The sequence below is a fragment of the Culex quinquefasciatus genome, chromosome 2 (genome assembly GCF_015732765.1).
Source record: "Culex quinquefasciatus strain JHB chromosome 2, VPISU_Cqui_1.0_pri_paternal, whole genome shotgun sequence".
NCBI lineage: Eukaryota > Metazoa > Arthropoda > Insecta > Diptera > Culicidae > Culex > Culex quinquefasciatus.
Window position 1 is genome coordinate 46,448,087 of NC_051862.1, and position 14,521 is coordinate 46,462,607.

The 14,521-nt window shown below is 37.1% G+C and overlaps 2 protein-coding genes across 2 annotated transcripts in view; both read left to right on the forward strand.

The window, feature by feature from the left end:
• The first annotated feature begins 3,632 nt into the window (after nucleotides 1–3,632).
• Nucleotides 3,633–5,860, forward strand: LOC6044804 (gastrula zinc finger protein xFG20-1). The gene is made up of 4 exons (XM_038255242.1): nucleotides 3,633–3,844; nucleotides 3,946–5,048; nucleotides 5,111–5,330; nucleotides 5,394–5,860. The coding sequence occupies exons 1-4, from the start codon at nucleotides 3,726–3,728 to the stop codon at nucleotides 5,800–5,802; spliced, it is 1,851 nt and encodes a 616-aa protein (XP_038111170.1). The 5' UTR covers nucleotides 3,633–3,725; the 3' UTR covers nucleotides 5,803–5,860.
• Nucleotides 5,861–8,735: 2,875 nt separating this feature from the next.
• Nucleotides 8,736–14,521, forward strand: part of LOC6044806 (long-chain-fatty-acid--CoA ligase 6) — a 74,260-nt gene continuing 68,474 nt past the window's right edge. The window contains exon 1 of the mRNA XM_038255238.1: nucleotides 8,736–9,616. The gene's annotated coding sequence lies outside the window, so the exon portion shown is untranslated. The remainder of the gene's footprint in view (nucleotides 9,617–14,521) is intronic.

Genomic DNA, 14,521 nt, shown 5'->3' on the forward strand with positions numbered 1-14,521 from the left:
TTTAGGATTACAGATTGACAAAAAGGCATACAACTTTTAGGGAAAAATAACTGTAGAATCTTCACTCCGTTCTAAACGTCCGCTCCATGCCACAATCCAATCTCAACTGCCAATTGACATCTACTCTCTCGCTCCTCTTCGTTCGTTCGTTTGACAGATCTCTTCGCCTACACGCTGAACTTGCTTTACTCATTTTATGTGTTGGTTTTACACTTGGAATAACTCATAACTCTACATCTCTCTCCTTGTCCGACGAAAATAAACGTGAAAAAAATACTCCCTCTGATTCAACATTTATTAACAAAGTCTTACAACCACATATTTGTTGAGTAAAAAAAAAATACTTATCTAACATAATTTCCACAACTTTTAACACTTTAAATAACTAAAGATTGTTTAGTTCCAAAATAACCAAAATACTCACAATACTCAAAATACCAAAATACTCATGAAGAATCCTAACGGCAACTTTCAATTCAAATCGAATGCTATAATTATCAAAACTACTGCCCCTCATCTTAACCAAACTCTCTCACTCATTTTCAATTTGAAGCAACTCCAATACAGACCGAGCCACGTAGTCAAGTGGTAAAGCTTCCGCCTACTAAGCGGTAGATCGGGGTTCAAATCCAGGCTCGGACCAATCTTGTTCCTTCTGGATTTTTGCTTAGTGAAAATCTCTTCCAAAATGCGTCTGTTGAAAGATTTTGTCACGAATCAGAAACATAGTGAACCGTCGCGCTTCCGAAAAACTAAATAAGGCAGTTCAACATTCTATCCGTCTTGCATAAATACAAGACGTTACATAAGTGCAATATAATATCCCTTAACCAAGCCAAAGAAACTTCTTTATCAAGACTACCTACTCTCAAATGAGGAAATATCTCAGGAAATAACTGCATCACAGCTGAACCATGTACTTCTATAATCTTGTGCCTGCATTGTTGATTGAATCTCTAAATCACAATACATCTGATTCTTCTGCATTTGACTAAAATGCTATTATATTCATTCATCGGTAATCCAATCCAAGGTTTAGTATTTTAGGCACCACCAGCCAACGCTAGTTTCTACTCTTCTTACATCTCATATCTTTTCTCTCTTCCATGAGAAGCAAAATAACCAATAAAAGAGTACAACGAAAGCGCAAACAGCTATTACAAGATAGCATATACATATGCGCGCAGAACAACAACAAAAGCCTCCTGGTTTAATCAACACCCTTTTCGTCCTTCCATTTTCTGACATTTCAAGCTGTCTACTCCTGCTCGCGAGTCAACTCGCCTTTTAAGACCTACTCCCTAAATACAGAGGCTCTTATCAATCATTCCTTTCGCTGACCGCATTCACCAACGCTCAATCTACATAATACCTGATGGGAACTTCTTCTGAGATACAATCAAAACTTCTCCACTTCACCTTCACATGCTGCCAACTGTCTTCTTCATGGTTTATCGAACTTACCGGATGCGCAGTTCTATGCTGACACATCATAGCATATAGGTGTTGGACGCTCCTTTCCCCTTCACGGGACAAGACAAAAATTAACATAAACCGTCCTCAGCCATTCCTCGAGAAGCCCCTCTCTTCAACTAAATTTGTCGATAACTGACACATTCATCCTCGACGGGCCGTATCCAAACTTTGTTTCACTACAAAGTCCTCCGTCTGTCAACGCAAGTTTCTCTTGAAGCAACTTCAAAAACATGCCTGAATGGGTTTAGGAAACACCGTCAATTTATCGAAACCTTCCGTGTCCTTTGTCTCACTGACAATCTACAAATTTCACGACCACCACACAAAAGTCATTCATACATTCTATATGAACTCACATACAAACATATAAGGTCTGCCTTTAGTTACAAACAAAACCGAAGTCAACCGCAATCCAACCCGAACTCTTTCACAATCTTGCTAATCAGGTTGACTCCATCAAGTCAGCACAATCTGCTTAATCACTTATTCAACTTCTCTTGGCGCAACTATCAGAGCCACCAACAACAAAATAAGTATGCTGCATCACGCACACATTCAGCCAAGTTCGTTAATAAAAGGCAAAGAACAGCCAGTAGTTTAACGGAATAGAAACTCGCGCTGAGAACAAATCATCCTGGAAACCAAATCAAAAGCTTCTCTGAGTAGCTTCACCTTGTGCCCCGCTTTAACGTCAGCAATGTTTTCCATGTTTCAAGTCAGAACAATTCAATCACATGTCACACCACCTCAAATGTCAAGCTGTCAAACCTCTCGCACTGTTTGCGAAAGTCAACTCAAGCATTTCCTCCTCCGGACGAAATATACTCCTTATTCGATATGCGGCCATCGGTCACACCATCTTTAAATTCATTCACATATCAATAGTTGGGAATCCCAACCAGAGACCTTATCAGCGGATACTTTCTTCAGCCTCTCCACGTGCAACTTTCAAAGCTGCAAACAATCCATCAACATATGTACTGCATCTTTTCCACTGTCTGTCCCTTCGGCCTTCAACCGATCTCACTCCTGTCTGGCTAAAATGACCGGACCACTCCTTCTTTGACTTGGCGCTTCGGGCTTCAACCGGTCCCGCTCTTTTGTTTTCAGTGGCGCTTCGGGCTTCAACCGGTCCCGCTCTTTTGTTTATGTGGCGCTTCGGGCTTCAACCGGTCCCGCTCTTTTGTTCATGTGGCGCTTCGGGCTTCAACCGGTCCCGCTCTTTTATTTATGTGGCGCTTCGGGCTTCAACCGGTCCCGCTCTTTTGCTTATGTGGCGCTTCGGGCTTCAACCGGTCCCGCTCTTTTGTTTACTCTCAAACAGCAAAATAAACATCAACAAAACAAATCAATCGGCCTCGACACTCTTATCCTTTTGCGCCTTTACCATGTTTTCCTCCTCACCATGATTAAAACATGTCCTAGGTCATCCACTAACTTACCAATCGCAAAGGCAAAAAAAAATCACCAGAACAAACTAATTGATCGTACCGGCTGCGCCAATTGTAGAATCTTCACTCCGTTCTAAACGTCCGCTCCATGCCACAATCCAATCTCAACTGCCAATTGACATCTACTCTCTCGCTCCTCTTCGTTCGTTCGTTTGACAGATCTCTTCGCCTACACGCTGAACTTGCTTTACTCATTTTATGTGTTGGTTTTACACTTGGAATAACTCATAACTCTACAATAACCTAAACTATCTTCCAGAACGCACAATTGCGAATAACAAAATTGCCTTTTTTATTCCAAAAAGTAACTGTTCAACTAAATATCTGAAGACACCAAATAGATCAGAAAATTCCTTCTTAACCCCTTACGTTTTTCATCATTACTCGAAACTGGATCGATCAATTTTTTTGAAAATTAATGGTTGTAAGCTAACGTTCTATTCAAACTAACGCAGGCTGAACCAGATTTAAAAAATGCAAGGTTGCTGAAAAGTTTAATTTATTATTCCGGTTCCGATGAAATTAGATTCACAAAAAAATATTTATTGCATAAAAAGTTAAAGTACTCTTTTCTGAGAGGGCTCAGCTTTGACAAAATCTGAGTAAAAATAATAATCCAACGAGCCTAGGAATGAAAAATCTGTAATAAACAAATATGTCTGTACGTACGGTTTGCGGTCTGAATGACAGATAAGCATAATTTTGATGTTTACAATGTGGTAACGAAAGACCGCGCATTTTTTTAGTTTTATTTTTGTTTCAAAGAAACCGGCTCAGAACTCCTTAAACGAAACGGAAATGAATCTCGGTGCCGGAAAGGAACGAAAGATGGTGTTTATTCCTAAATTCCGTGTCATTCCAACAGTGTCTTACAATTTGGACCGATTGGCGGGCGAAAATAATGTTTTGATAAATAGGTAAGTATTGTTGTGCCTAGTTTTTAATTCTGTTACCTAAGACTTATGTGGTACCAAAAACATTTGATTTTAACCTCTCACTCAAAACACTTGTTTCGTAGGATCATCAGAGAGATGGAGTCCTGCAACCAGAACCAACTGTCCACCGCACCTTCCCAACAGTTTTGTGCCTTCTGCCTGCGTGCCCGACTTCCAAATGTCGAGTTCTACAAGCACATCGTCGGCAGTACCGCCGAGCTGCGAAAGTCGCTCCAGGCCCTGCTCGGGTACGAGTTCCGGCTGGAAAACTTTGCCATCTGCAAGCCCTGCTGGAAGATCATGCAGCTGAATCAGGACTTCCGGTTGCGCTGCATGAAGGCGAACAAACTGGCGGAGCGGCGCTTTAGCCAGGGTTTGGGCAGCGAAGATGGGTGGTTTTCCGCGCGCAATCTGGCGACCATCGAGAGCCTCCGGATGGTGGTCAAGGACCAGCTGCTGCAGATCGAGAAGGTGGATGTGATGGTGGTGGTGCCGGTTGTGTCGGAAGCGGGTCGCGAACGGCATCAGAGCAATGCTAAGAGTGCATCTGAAGACGCTCGCGAAAGTAGATTGAAAGTTGGTGAAGTAAAAGTTGAACCGGTGGATTTGGACGTCTCAACGACACACGTGGTGAAAATAGAACGAGTAGAACCGGAACAGCAGTGCGTTCAGAACGATTCATCTGTCAAACCCACGCAGAAGCCGGCATTGGATGTTGTCAAAATTAAGGTCGAACCGGATGTAGTGATCGACAACAAACGGAAAGAGGTTATAGAATGTATAAGTCTCGATTCGGAAGAGTCGGACACAGCGGAAGCAACAACCACCACCAATGGAGTTCAAGAGCACCTCGAGACGACGATGGATGTTGGTGAAGTAAAGGTTGAACCAGATTACTTGATCCTGTCCGTAGAACTCGAGCAACCGACAAGTCCTTCAAAGGACTTTGAAACGGAAGTGGAATCGGATGACTGGGAAGACGAGATAAGTGACGCATCTACCAAAGCCGACGAATCTGGCTTGTTGCAGTGTAAAAAGTGCCATCGAATGTTCGAACCAACCGGGTACAAGCTACACGTGCTGATTTGTACGGGAAAGCAACCTGCGCGAATTTACAAATGTCCGGAGTGTCCGATTACGTTTACGAAGCATCATAAGTTGGTAGCCCACAAGAACAGACATGCAGGTATTAAACGATCAAATTGTCGAACAAAGTTTCAGTAACTAATTTTAAAATCATATTTTCAGGCATAACCCCGTACCAATGCCGCAGGAATTGCGAGAGAGGATTCGCTTCTGCGGCGGTTCGAAACCGTCACGAAATCAGATGCGGGATAGACGTTCAGAAATGTATGTTTTGCGAAAAACAGCTGGACAACCGGCTGCGCTTGTACGAGCACTACAGACTCGAGCATCCGGGAGAGCCCAAGTTTGGCTGCTCGCAGTGTGATAAACGATTCAAACGAAAGTAAGTTCGATCGGCTGCTATTTTAATTTCTAACACTAATCGATCAATCTTTCCCCCTTCCAGAGAGCACCTGCAATGCCACGAGATACGGATGCACTCGAGCGAACGTCCCCGGGAATTGGTTTGCAAAGTGTGCGATAAGGCGTTTGTGGAAAAGCAAAACTTGCAGGTCCACATGAAGGTGCACTCGGACGAGAAACCGTACCAGTGCGATCAGTGTGGCAAACAGCTCAAAGCTAAGCACTCGCTGGACCTGCACATGGCGTCCAAGCATCCGGAGCTGGCATCGGAGTACGGGCTGAAAGCATTGGCCCGGATGCAGCAGCGATACAAGGAAATTTCCAGCAAGCGGAAGCAGGAAAACAGGGTGCTGAAAAAGAGGGGACCGAAGCCGAAGAAACGGAAGCAAGAGTCGTCGGAGTCGGAAACGGAGTCTTCTGAGGATTACACGGAGGAATCGGAAACCGAGTGATTTATTCTGTTGGTGTTGCTTAAAGCGGGTTTAATAAAGGCGTTTATTTACATTATCAGAAGTTTGTTTGATTTACCCACTACACAACACCGCATCTAGAAGGGATTCGATCTGAAATTTTGCCAAAAATCCCTTTTTAAACCAACTTTGAATCATTTGTATTTCTGTGGGTCAGAATTAGGTGTGTTTTTGATTTTTCGTATATTCTTGCTCAAACATTGTGGGGGTTCTTTATGACAAAAAAAAATGTGTCATTGGTTCACTCATACAAGAATCCATACAATTTTTAACAGCTGTCCATACAAAAATGGTGAGCAAATATTATAAAATCAGCATTTCTTGAAGAAATTTTCTAGTAGTTTTGGTGTCTTTGGCAAAGTTGTAGTTTTTTCAAAAAATCTTGTTTGTCCAAAATTCTATTTTTTTATTTCTATATTTTCCTGCGAACATAAACGCACAACTATTGAGCCATAAAGAAGTACTGCCAAAAATGTTGCCATTAAGGTATTTTTACAGTTACAGTTGTTATAGCTAAATTTGTTTTATATTCAAAAGTAACTAGGTACTTCACAGATATTTTGATAAAGCGCATCGTTTTCAGATTTAACTTTTCAAGAATAAAAAATTGCACTTTTTCAAATAGTATTTGACACTGTCAAAATGTTTGTTATTCACAAATGTTACATTTTTTTATCATTAAAAAACGGATCATTAGCGGGAGACTTCGAAAACTTGAATTTTGCCATTTCATTTTCTTTTATCTGCTGTATCTCAACAATTGGTCTAATCTTCAATATTTCTCAGACGATATTTAAGGAAACTTTGTTATCATTTGAAAAAAAAAACAAAATACAGAAATGGTCACCCATAAGCGCTTTTGAAAAAAGCAAAATAAATGCAAATTTTTAGTTAAAATTAAAATCTCTTTTGTTTTCAAATTTGATTGTTTATCAAAAATCAAAAATTTAAAAGTAGATAATTTTCAAATAGATTTTTGTAAAAAAAAAGTTTATTTAAATAGTTAGATACACAAATTTAGTTGGAGACATGGCAAAAATTTACTTCTGAAGTTTTGTATTTATTTATTGCCATACAATTAAAAAAATATTTATATAAATTTTAAGAAAAAATAGTCCGAATTTCAATACAGTACAGACTCGATTATCTGAAGTCCTTGGCAAAATTTCACTTCGGATAATCAAAACTTCGAATCACAAAAAAATGTTTTTTTCCTCCTTGTCTTATTTTGGATTTCGAGGATATGTATGACCCCTGCGCTACTCTTGATTGATTTAGAATTTTTAAATTCAAGATGACGGCCAAAATGGCGGTGAAGAAATATTAAAAAAAAAATGCATTCTATACAAATTTGACTTAAATGGGGTCGCAGAACTCGAATTTGATGTTAAAAAAGAAAATATAAGATAGATTTTTTTTATGGTTTGATATCGACATTTCTGATAATCGAGTCTGAACTGCATTTCAATGTCAGAGACATGAAAAATGTTTTACACATCAGTACAGTCGGTTTGAAATAATAAGTTTTAAAAATTTCTAAGTTTTGATAAAAAAATATTTTTGGGATAAACTTTTTGCGGTACATCACAAATTCACAAAATTTCAAAAGGTTTTTGAATGAACTTAAATAAGTAAAAAATAATTTAATTATAAACGCAAGAGAATGCACTTTAAATTGTTATGATTGTTGATTGCACTCAAAATACCATTGAAATTGCAAAGTTTTTTGAAAAAAATATTGTTTCCCCATATTTTTTCGGACCGTTGAAAAAGGAGAATTGTCTTACACGAATCACAAAAAAATTTCATTTTTCATCTTATTTCTTTATTATCGAGCTCGAATATGACTCCAACATTACTTCAATGTGGCTGTAAAGTATTTGAACCAAGATGGTGGCCAAAAAGGCGGTGATGAAATATTTAGAAAATGAATTTAGTATTCGATTTGTATGGAAGGGGATTATTCGAAGTCCCATACAAACTCTCTGTCACCCCACAGTCGTGAGACAAAGCTGGCTTGTATAAGTTAGGTCATTATCTGATAGAGTTATTAATTCTACAAATTATCCGGATATCCGTAGTCCCAGCTCTAATATACAATGAAAAGTCTATTTACGAAAACGTTGAGGATTGCTGATATTGGTTGATAAAATGTATATTGACTATAATTTAGATTGATTCCTGCTTAAATACGGAGATGGGTAGCAGAAATTAAAAAAATAATTATGAACATTACAGGGGTACACTGAGTGTAATCTACATCAAAGAAGTGCACAATTTAATTTTAAAACAAAACGTTCAATCATTGAGTTCAACACATTTTTTGAAAATTTTGAATGTTTACAGAAAAAAAAAATCAAATAATAGATAATGCAATTGTATGTTCAACACAAATCTAAACCCATCTTTCATTATTTCATTCGTACTCTAAACATAGAATCTGCACCTCTCTGTGTACGTACACTTGGAACAGTTACTTTTCGTCAGCTGAAAAGTTGATTATGATTTCTCAAACAGAGAGCTGCAGGGTGGTGTGATTCACCTTTACCGGTGGTGAGTGAACCTTACTCTCTGCTCTTTTCCTGCTCACCACTGATACGTCTGGATATTTGAACCGCGAACATGACGAAAAAACCAGCAAACATAGATAAAAGCAGACGGAAAATGAGTCTCGTACGAGAGGGTTGTGCGTAGTTTGAAGTTTGTTAGAATGATGGTCTGATTTTATCGTAAAATAAACAAAATTATGTGATTTCTAGGCGTGGATGGTTTTCTCAAAGTGAATGAATTTTTAAGTGTGGCATTAATTTTTGAGATATTCAAGAAAGTGTTTTGCTTTTTCAAATGTGTTTCTTATAATTCTTGTTTCTTTTTCATCTAAAATTAAATTCAATTTAATCTAAATGTAGACAAGTTCTCCTACATGGACGATTCAATGCGCAGTTCAGAAAAACCTGGCCATAACAATTATCGTCGGTTTCCTTATGTCTAACAATCCATGTGCAGAGAACAGTGCTGAAACATCACTTCTCTTGTCTGCGTACATTTTTTCCAAAGCATTTCTCGGTTAGTTTGCAACGCACCTTCGCCGACATCACAAGTGATCCCAATTTCGTCCGACAAGCCCCTATTTTGGTTCTATGCGAGTGTTTTGCTAAAATTAGGCCAAAGTGCCGTGTGATAAAGTAGGAAAAGGTGTCAAACGCGCGGTTGCGGCAAATTGACAGCTGTCTTTTGCCTGTCTGTGCGGCGTGACAGTTACGACGGTGCATCCCGGTTAGAAAAGTGTGCGTGAATTGGGTGCAACGTGGTTCACCTTTTGCAACGCGGGGTGGCCTGATATCGTGATTTCTGCAGAGAGAGAGAGAGTTGGAGCGAAAAGTGGTGGGAGAGTGAGAACGCTTGAAACACATGCTCGATACACTCAACACCAGTGCGTTAGTTGGGCGAGTGTGGGGTTTCCCAAACTGTTATACACACTGCTGCAACCGTACGTCGGACAAGGTGAGCCTCGTGACGAAAGTTTGTGTCGCGCCGAAAATGTGTTAAAAGTGACGGATTCTGTTCGGTTTTGTGCACTTCCGGTGGCGACGACTGTCTTGCAGCGGAACCGGTTCGAAGTTGGCCCAACTGGATCCGGATCGACGGGGGAAAAGTGAATTTTATGTAACCCGGGCTTGGATTATCGATTTTCTTCGTCGGGTGCTCCTGCTGCGGCTGCTGCGACAGTAGCATACATTCGGGCTGACTTGCTCTTGGCGTGCGAGTGTGTACGGGCGTTGGTGTTGGTGAGCAGGTGAGTTTGAGTGAGTGTGGGTGCATCTCGCACATTGATTAATTCGAACAGTTGTACGGCGGCAACCTCGTGTCAGGTGTGTGCGATTCATTGATAATTTCCACAGTAACGTTCACTTCGTATGCAAAGGAAAAGTTGAAGACGAATTGTAACCACTGCTCATGTGGTAATTTAATTAGAAAACCCAAACAAAACGCTCACAAAACATCAAACCCAATTATGTAAGTGGACTTATGGTTCCTATCCTCGATAAAAAAAACACATCCCTAAAAACAAATCGGTACCTTTTTGCGTCAGTCATAACTTAACCAGTAAACAGTAAAACACTTTTAGTGGGGGCCAGTAAAAATCGATAATCGACACATTGTTCCACTTTTGGTTGTGAGGAGCGGCCGTGGCTGACTGGTTACGGTGTTCGCTTTGTAAGCGAATGGTCCTGGGTTCGATTCCCATCTGCTCCCAACGAGAAAGTATAGGAAATATAAATCTTGAAACTCTGAACATGTACGAAAAATCAAAGTCGCTCGAGTCGGGGTTCGATCCCCCGTCCTTTGGATTGGTAAGCAAAAATGCTAACCACTAGGCCATCGCGACTTGGTGAGCTATGACTGGAATTAGGAATACTGTTACCACCATCAACTATATACGCGCTGGGTCCTTGTCCATTTGACAAGGACTCGGAAGTTCTAAATAACGTTTGAATCCGATTGGTCCAAACGTTCTTCAGGGCGGGGCTTGTCGACAAAGCTGAAGTACCTCGCGCTCGGCTAGCCAGCGTAGAAATGGGTCACCGAAGCTCGGCAGAGCTAACACCTTCCAAATGCCTATGCGAGTTATTTGCATGTATAGAATGAGAACTAAAAATACATGGAAACAACTCAATTTGTAAGAAGCGACCGCGTGGTCCCGTTTGGTTGGTTGCACACACACACACACACATTGTTCCACTTTTGGTTGTGGCCACGAGTCCCGTTGGAGTGTTCCTTTCTCCCGAATAACTGGGGACGTGGCATGACGGACTGGAATTTTAAATTCAGTCGCCATGCGCCGGGAGGCTCCAAAAAGATCAGGCCACACATCAGACCACCACCACGTTCACTTTCAATGTTCTGGAGACGCAGCAGCGGGGTGGCACGTTGCGGCCTTGGGTGGAGAAATTTGAGGGGGAAGAAAAACAATCAGACACATTTTTCAGAGTGGTTGAAAGTATTTTTTGATAAGATTTTAGATTTTTATCAAAATTTCAAAAACATTTTCACATAAAAGGTGTTCTAAAATGCTTTGAATTTGATTTATTTTTTTATGAACTGCTTGTCAAATGCGAATTATCTCAATAAAACATTATTGGCTTTCATGACATTTTTCTGGGCAACTGTACAATCCAAACTCGAAATCGTCGCAAAACCTCAAAAAAAAACTCCCCATGATTTCATTCTTTTAAATTATTTTGGATTTGAATCTTTTTTGATTTGAGGTTCAACCATTCAAAATTAATAAGGATCCGTAAATAGGGTGGCCACTCAAGTCGGGAAACTAAAAAAACCGAGAATTTGTGATCAGTTGTCAAAAAGTTCGAAATGAATACTAGTTCGAAATATATTTTTGTTACCTTTCCATGTTTTTGTAATATTTTATAAAATTTTAAATGTTTTTTTGAATTATTTGAAAATAAAAACCCATTGTGCATGCATCCCGGGACAAAATACTCGAGATTTTTTTTCCAAAGCCTGGAATTCCCGAATCCCAGAAATTTGTTATATTCTGTCCCGGGAATTTCTGAAATAGAAAAATATCAAATTTTGGTCTGGAAATTCAGGTTTGTTTGTGGAAATAGATGAACACTTATCGTAATCGATAAGATTTTCAAAACATTTCTATTCGGCATATATCAGCATTAATTAGACTTATTACGGTAAAATGGTAAAATTTTAGTTTATAGATCCGCAAATAGCCTTTAAATATTTTCTTTTTAAGTTTATATATTTTTAAAAAGACTGGGTTTTAAATTTTACAATTGAAACTTGAATAAATGTCATATTCAATAATTTTCAGCAAGCACCGGCATCTGGGGCAAATCAGGACAAATGTAACGAATTAACCAGCTGTTAAAGCGAAAAATTTTGCATTATATTTTGTTTTATTGTCATTGATTTATAAACAGGAACAGGACAAATCAATTGGTACATCGATTTCCAAATTTATTGCTCTAAATTCACCTCTACCTTTTCAGACTGTAGTCCAGAATTTCCTCGGTCGGCGGAAGTGAAATAAAAATAAATAATTTGCTTCAAATTTTTTTTGAAGCTTGCCTAGTTATGTCCTAAAAAACTTAATAAAAAATGTGTTTAATTCAAATCACATTGGATTAAAAATTGTGGTTCAGTTCATCCAAGTCACAACAAAGAACAAATAAAAAACATTTTTAATTTATTTTAAGCTTATTAATAACTGTTATCATTGTGAAAGAAGAAGAAGAAGAAAAAAAACTTGCAAAATATAACAAATATAATGAAAACATAGATTTTATGAGTTTTCAAAAATATTGCAGGATCCCGGGAATTTCCGGAACTCAAAACATATTTTACCCGTTTCACGGGAAATTCAAAACCCGGGAAAATTAAACGCCTTAAAAATCCATTTTGGCAACTTTGACTATAAGAATTGTTTTTTCAACCACCAATTTTTTTAGCTGGAAATCCTAAAAATAAATCCTGGATTTGACAGCTGGATCCAGGTCCTAAAAATGATAAATCCAGCTAAAATTTTAGTAAATTTTACTAATTTGCAAGCTGGAAAAATGCTGTCAGTCTCAGAAGCTGTATGTTTTGAGAAGGTCTGTTAGCTATTTTAGCTAGATTTTATGGTATTCTAGGAAGTTTTATAGTTAGCCCAGCGTGTTTTCAGGCTGTTTCAACTAGTTTTTTTGGAATCATTCTCAAAATTTTCCATTGATGGCTGCGAAGCCAGGTATTTTCACACATCTTTTTAGCTAGTTTAGCTAACTTTGCCACTATTCTTGGTAGGTGTTTTGGTTGGAATAGCTAATTTTTCCACTATTTCTACAAGTTTTCTTTCAAAAGCCTCCGTTGCTGCCTGCAAAGCACGCATTATTCACCCAGCCTTTTGGCTGATTTAGCTCGTTTCTTTTTTGTTCTTGCTTCGCTTTTTGGAAGTCCAGCTAATTTTTCGACTGTTTTAACTGGTAATTTCGAAATCATTTTAAAAATCCCATGCTGCCTGTAAAGTTGTTTTTTAATTTTCAAAAACACTTTTTGCTGGTGTAGCATGATTTTCCGCTATTCTTGGTACGTTTTTTGGTAGAGTAAGTTCTTTGGATGTTTCAATAGTTTCCAGGCTTTTTAAATTACGTTATAGTTGATCATCCTAATAGTACGGCTTTGTTGCGATATTCTATTGACAAATAAATAAAAATTAAATACAGTAATACAAAAATACAAAAATACAAAAAATACAAAAATACAAAAATACAAAAATACAAAAATACAAAAATACAAAAATACAAAAATACAAAAATACAAAAATACAAAAATACAAAAATACAAAAATACATAAATACAAATTAAAATTAACATAATTAAACTAAATTCAACTTGATTCAACTTAATTTATCTTACTTTAACTTAATTTTAATTAATTCAACTTAATTTAACATAATTTTACTTAATTTAACTTAATTTACCTTAATTTAACTTAATTTACCTTAATTCAACTAAATTGAACTTAATTTAACTAAATTTAACTTTATTTTACTTAATTTAACTTTATTTTACTTAGTTTAACTTAATTTACCTTCATTCAACTTAATTGAACTTAATTTAACTGAATTTAACTTAATTCAACTTAATTTAACTTAATTAAACTTAATTTAACATAATTTAACTTAATTTAACTTACTTAATTTAACTTAATTTAACTTAATTTAACTTAATTTAACTTAATTTAACTTAATTTAACTTAATTTAACTTAATTTAACTTAATTTAACTTATTTTTTCCTGATTTCACTTAATTTAACTTAATTTAACTTAATTTAACTTAATTTAACTTAGTTTAACTTAATTTAACTTAATTTAACTTAATTCAACTTAATTCAACTTAATTTAACTTAATTTTATCTAATTCAGCTAAATTTTGCTTAATTAAACTTAATTTTACTAAATTTTACCAAACAACTTTTAACAACAATTCTCGGATTAGTTTTCAAAAAGCCGTAAGAGCCATTGGTAAACAAAGTCCTTTTTGCATCGGTATTTGACCAACTTACGAAAAACTAATATCAAAAATGCTTGAGATTGTTCATCTACACGTCCTTCAAGTGCCTCAAACTAAAAATAAATGAAATTTTGCTTCATTTTGGAGTAAAACCAAAATAAGTGTCAGAGGTCACGGTGGCTCTTACGGCTTTTTGAAAACTCACCCGAGAATTGAACTAAATTCTACCAAATGTAACGAAATTTCAAAAAATGTATCTTAGTTTAATTAAATTTAACAAAAATTTCTAGATATAACCTGTGATATAACCACACTTGACTAAATTTATTTCTTTTTTACTATGTTCAGTTTAATTATACTAAACTTAACTTTAGTTAATTAAACTTGATTTTTAATTAATCATATTTTAACTAAATTTAATTAAATTTCTCTAAATTTTACTGATTTTAACAAAATTTAATCAATTTTACTTAATTTAACTGAATTCTACTTTTTTCTAAATTCAACCAAATGTAATTCAAATTAACTTTCACTTAATTTAAAGTAATTTAACATTATTTAACTCTATTTTTTGATGTGCTTCAAATGCATAAAGTGCCTTGCTCGTACGGATCTGTCAAACATTGGCCAGTCTATATCTGGACACTCTGTACCCGCAGCCTCCCCCCACGTA

Bases quoted from the DNA above. Each gene is read 5' to 3' on its own strand.
- LOC6044804 (XM_038255242.1), top strand. From the start codon at position 3,726: ATGAATCTCGGTGCCGGAAAGGAACGAAAGATGGTGTTTATTCCTAAA. The intron at 3,845-3,945 runs GTAAGTATTGTT...CTTGTTTCGTAG, and splicing joins AATAATGTTTTGATAAATAG to GATCATCAGAGAGATGGAGT. The intron at 5,331-5,393 runs GTAAGTTCGATC...TCCCCCTTCCAG, and splicing joins GATAAACGATTCAAACGAAA to AGAGCACCTGCAATGCCACG.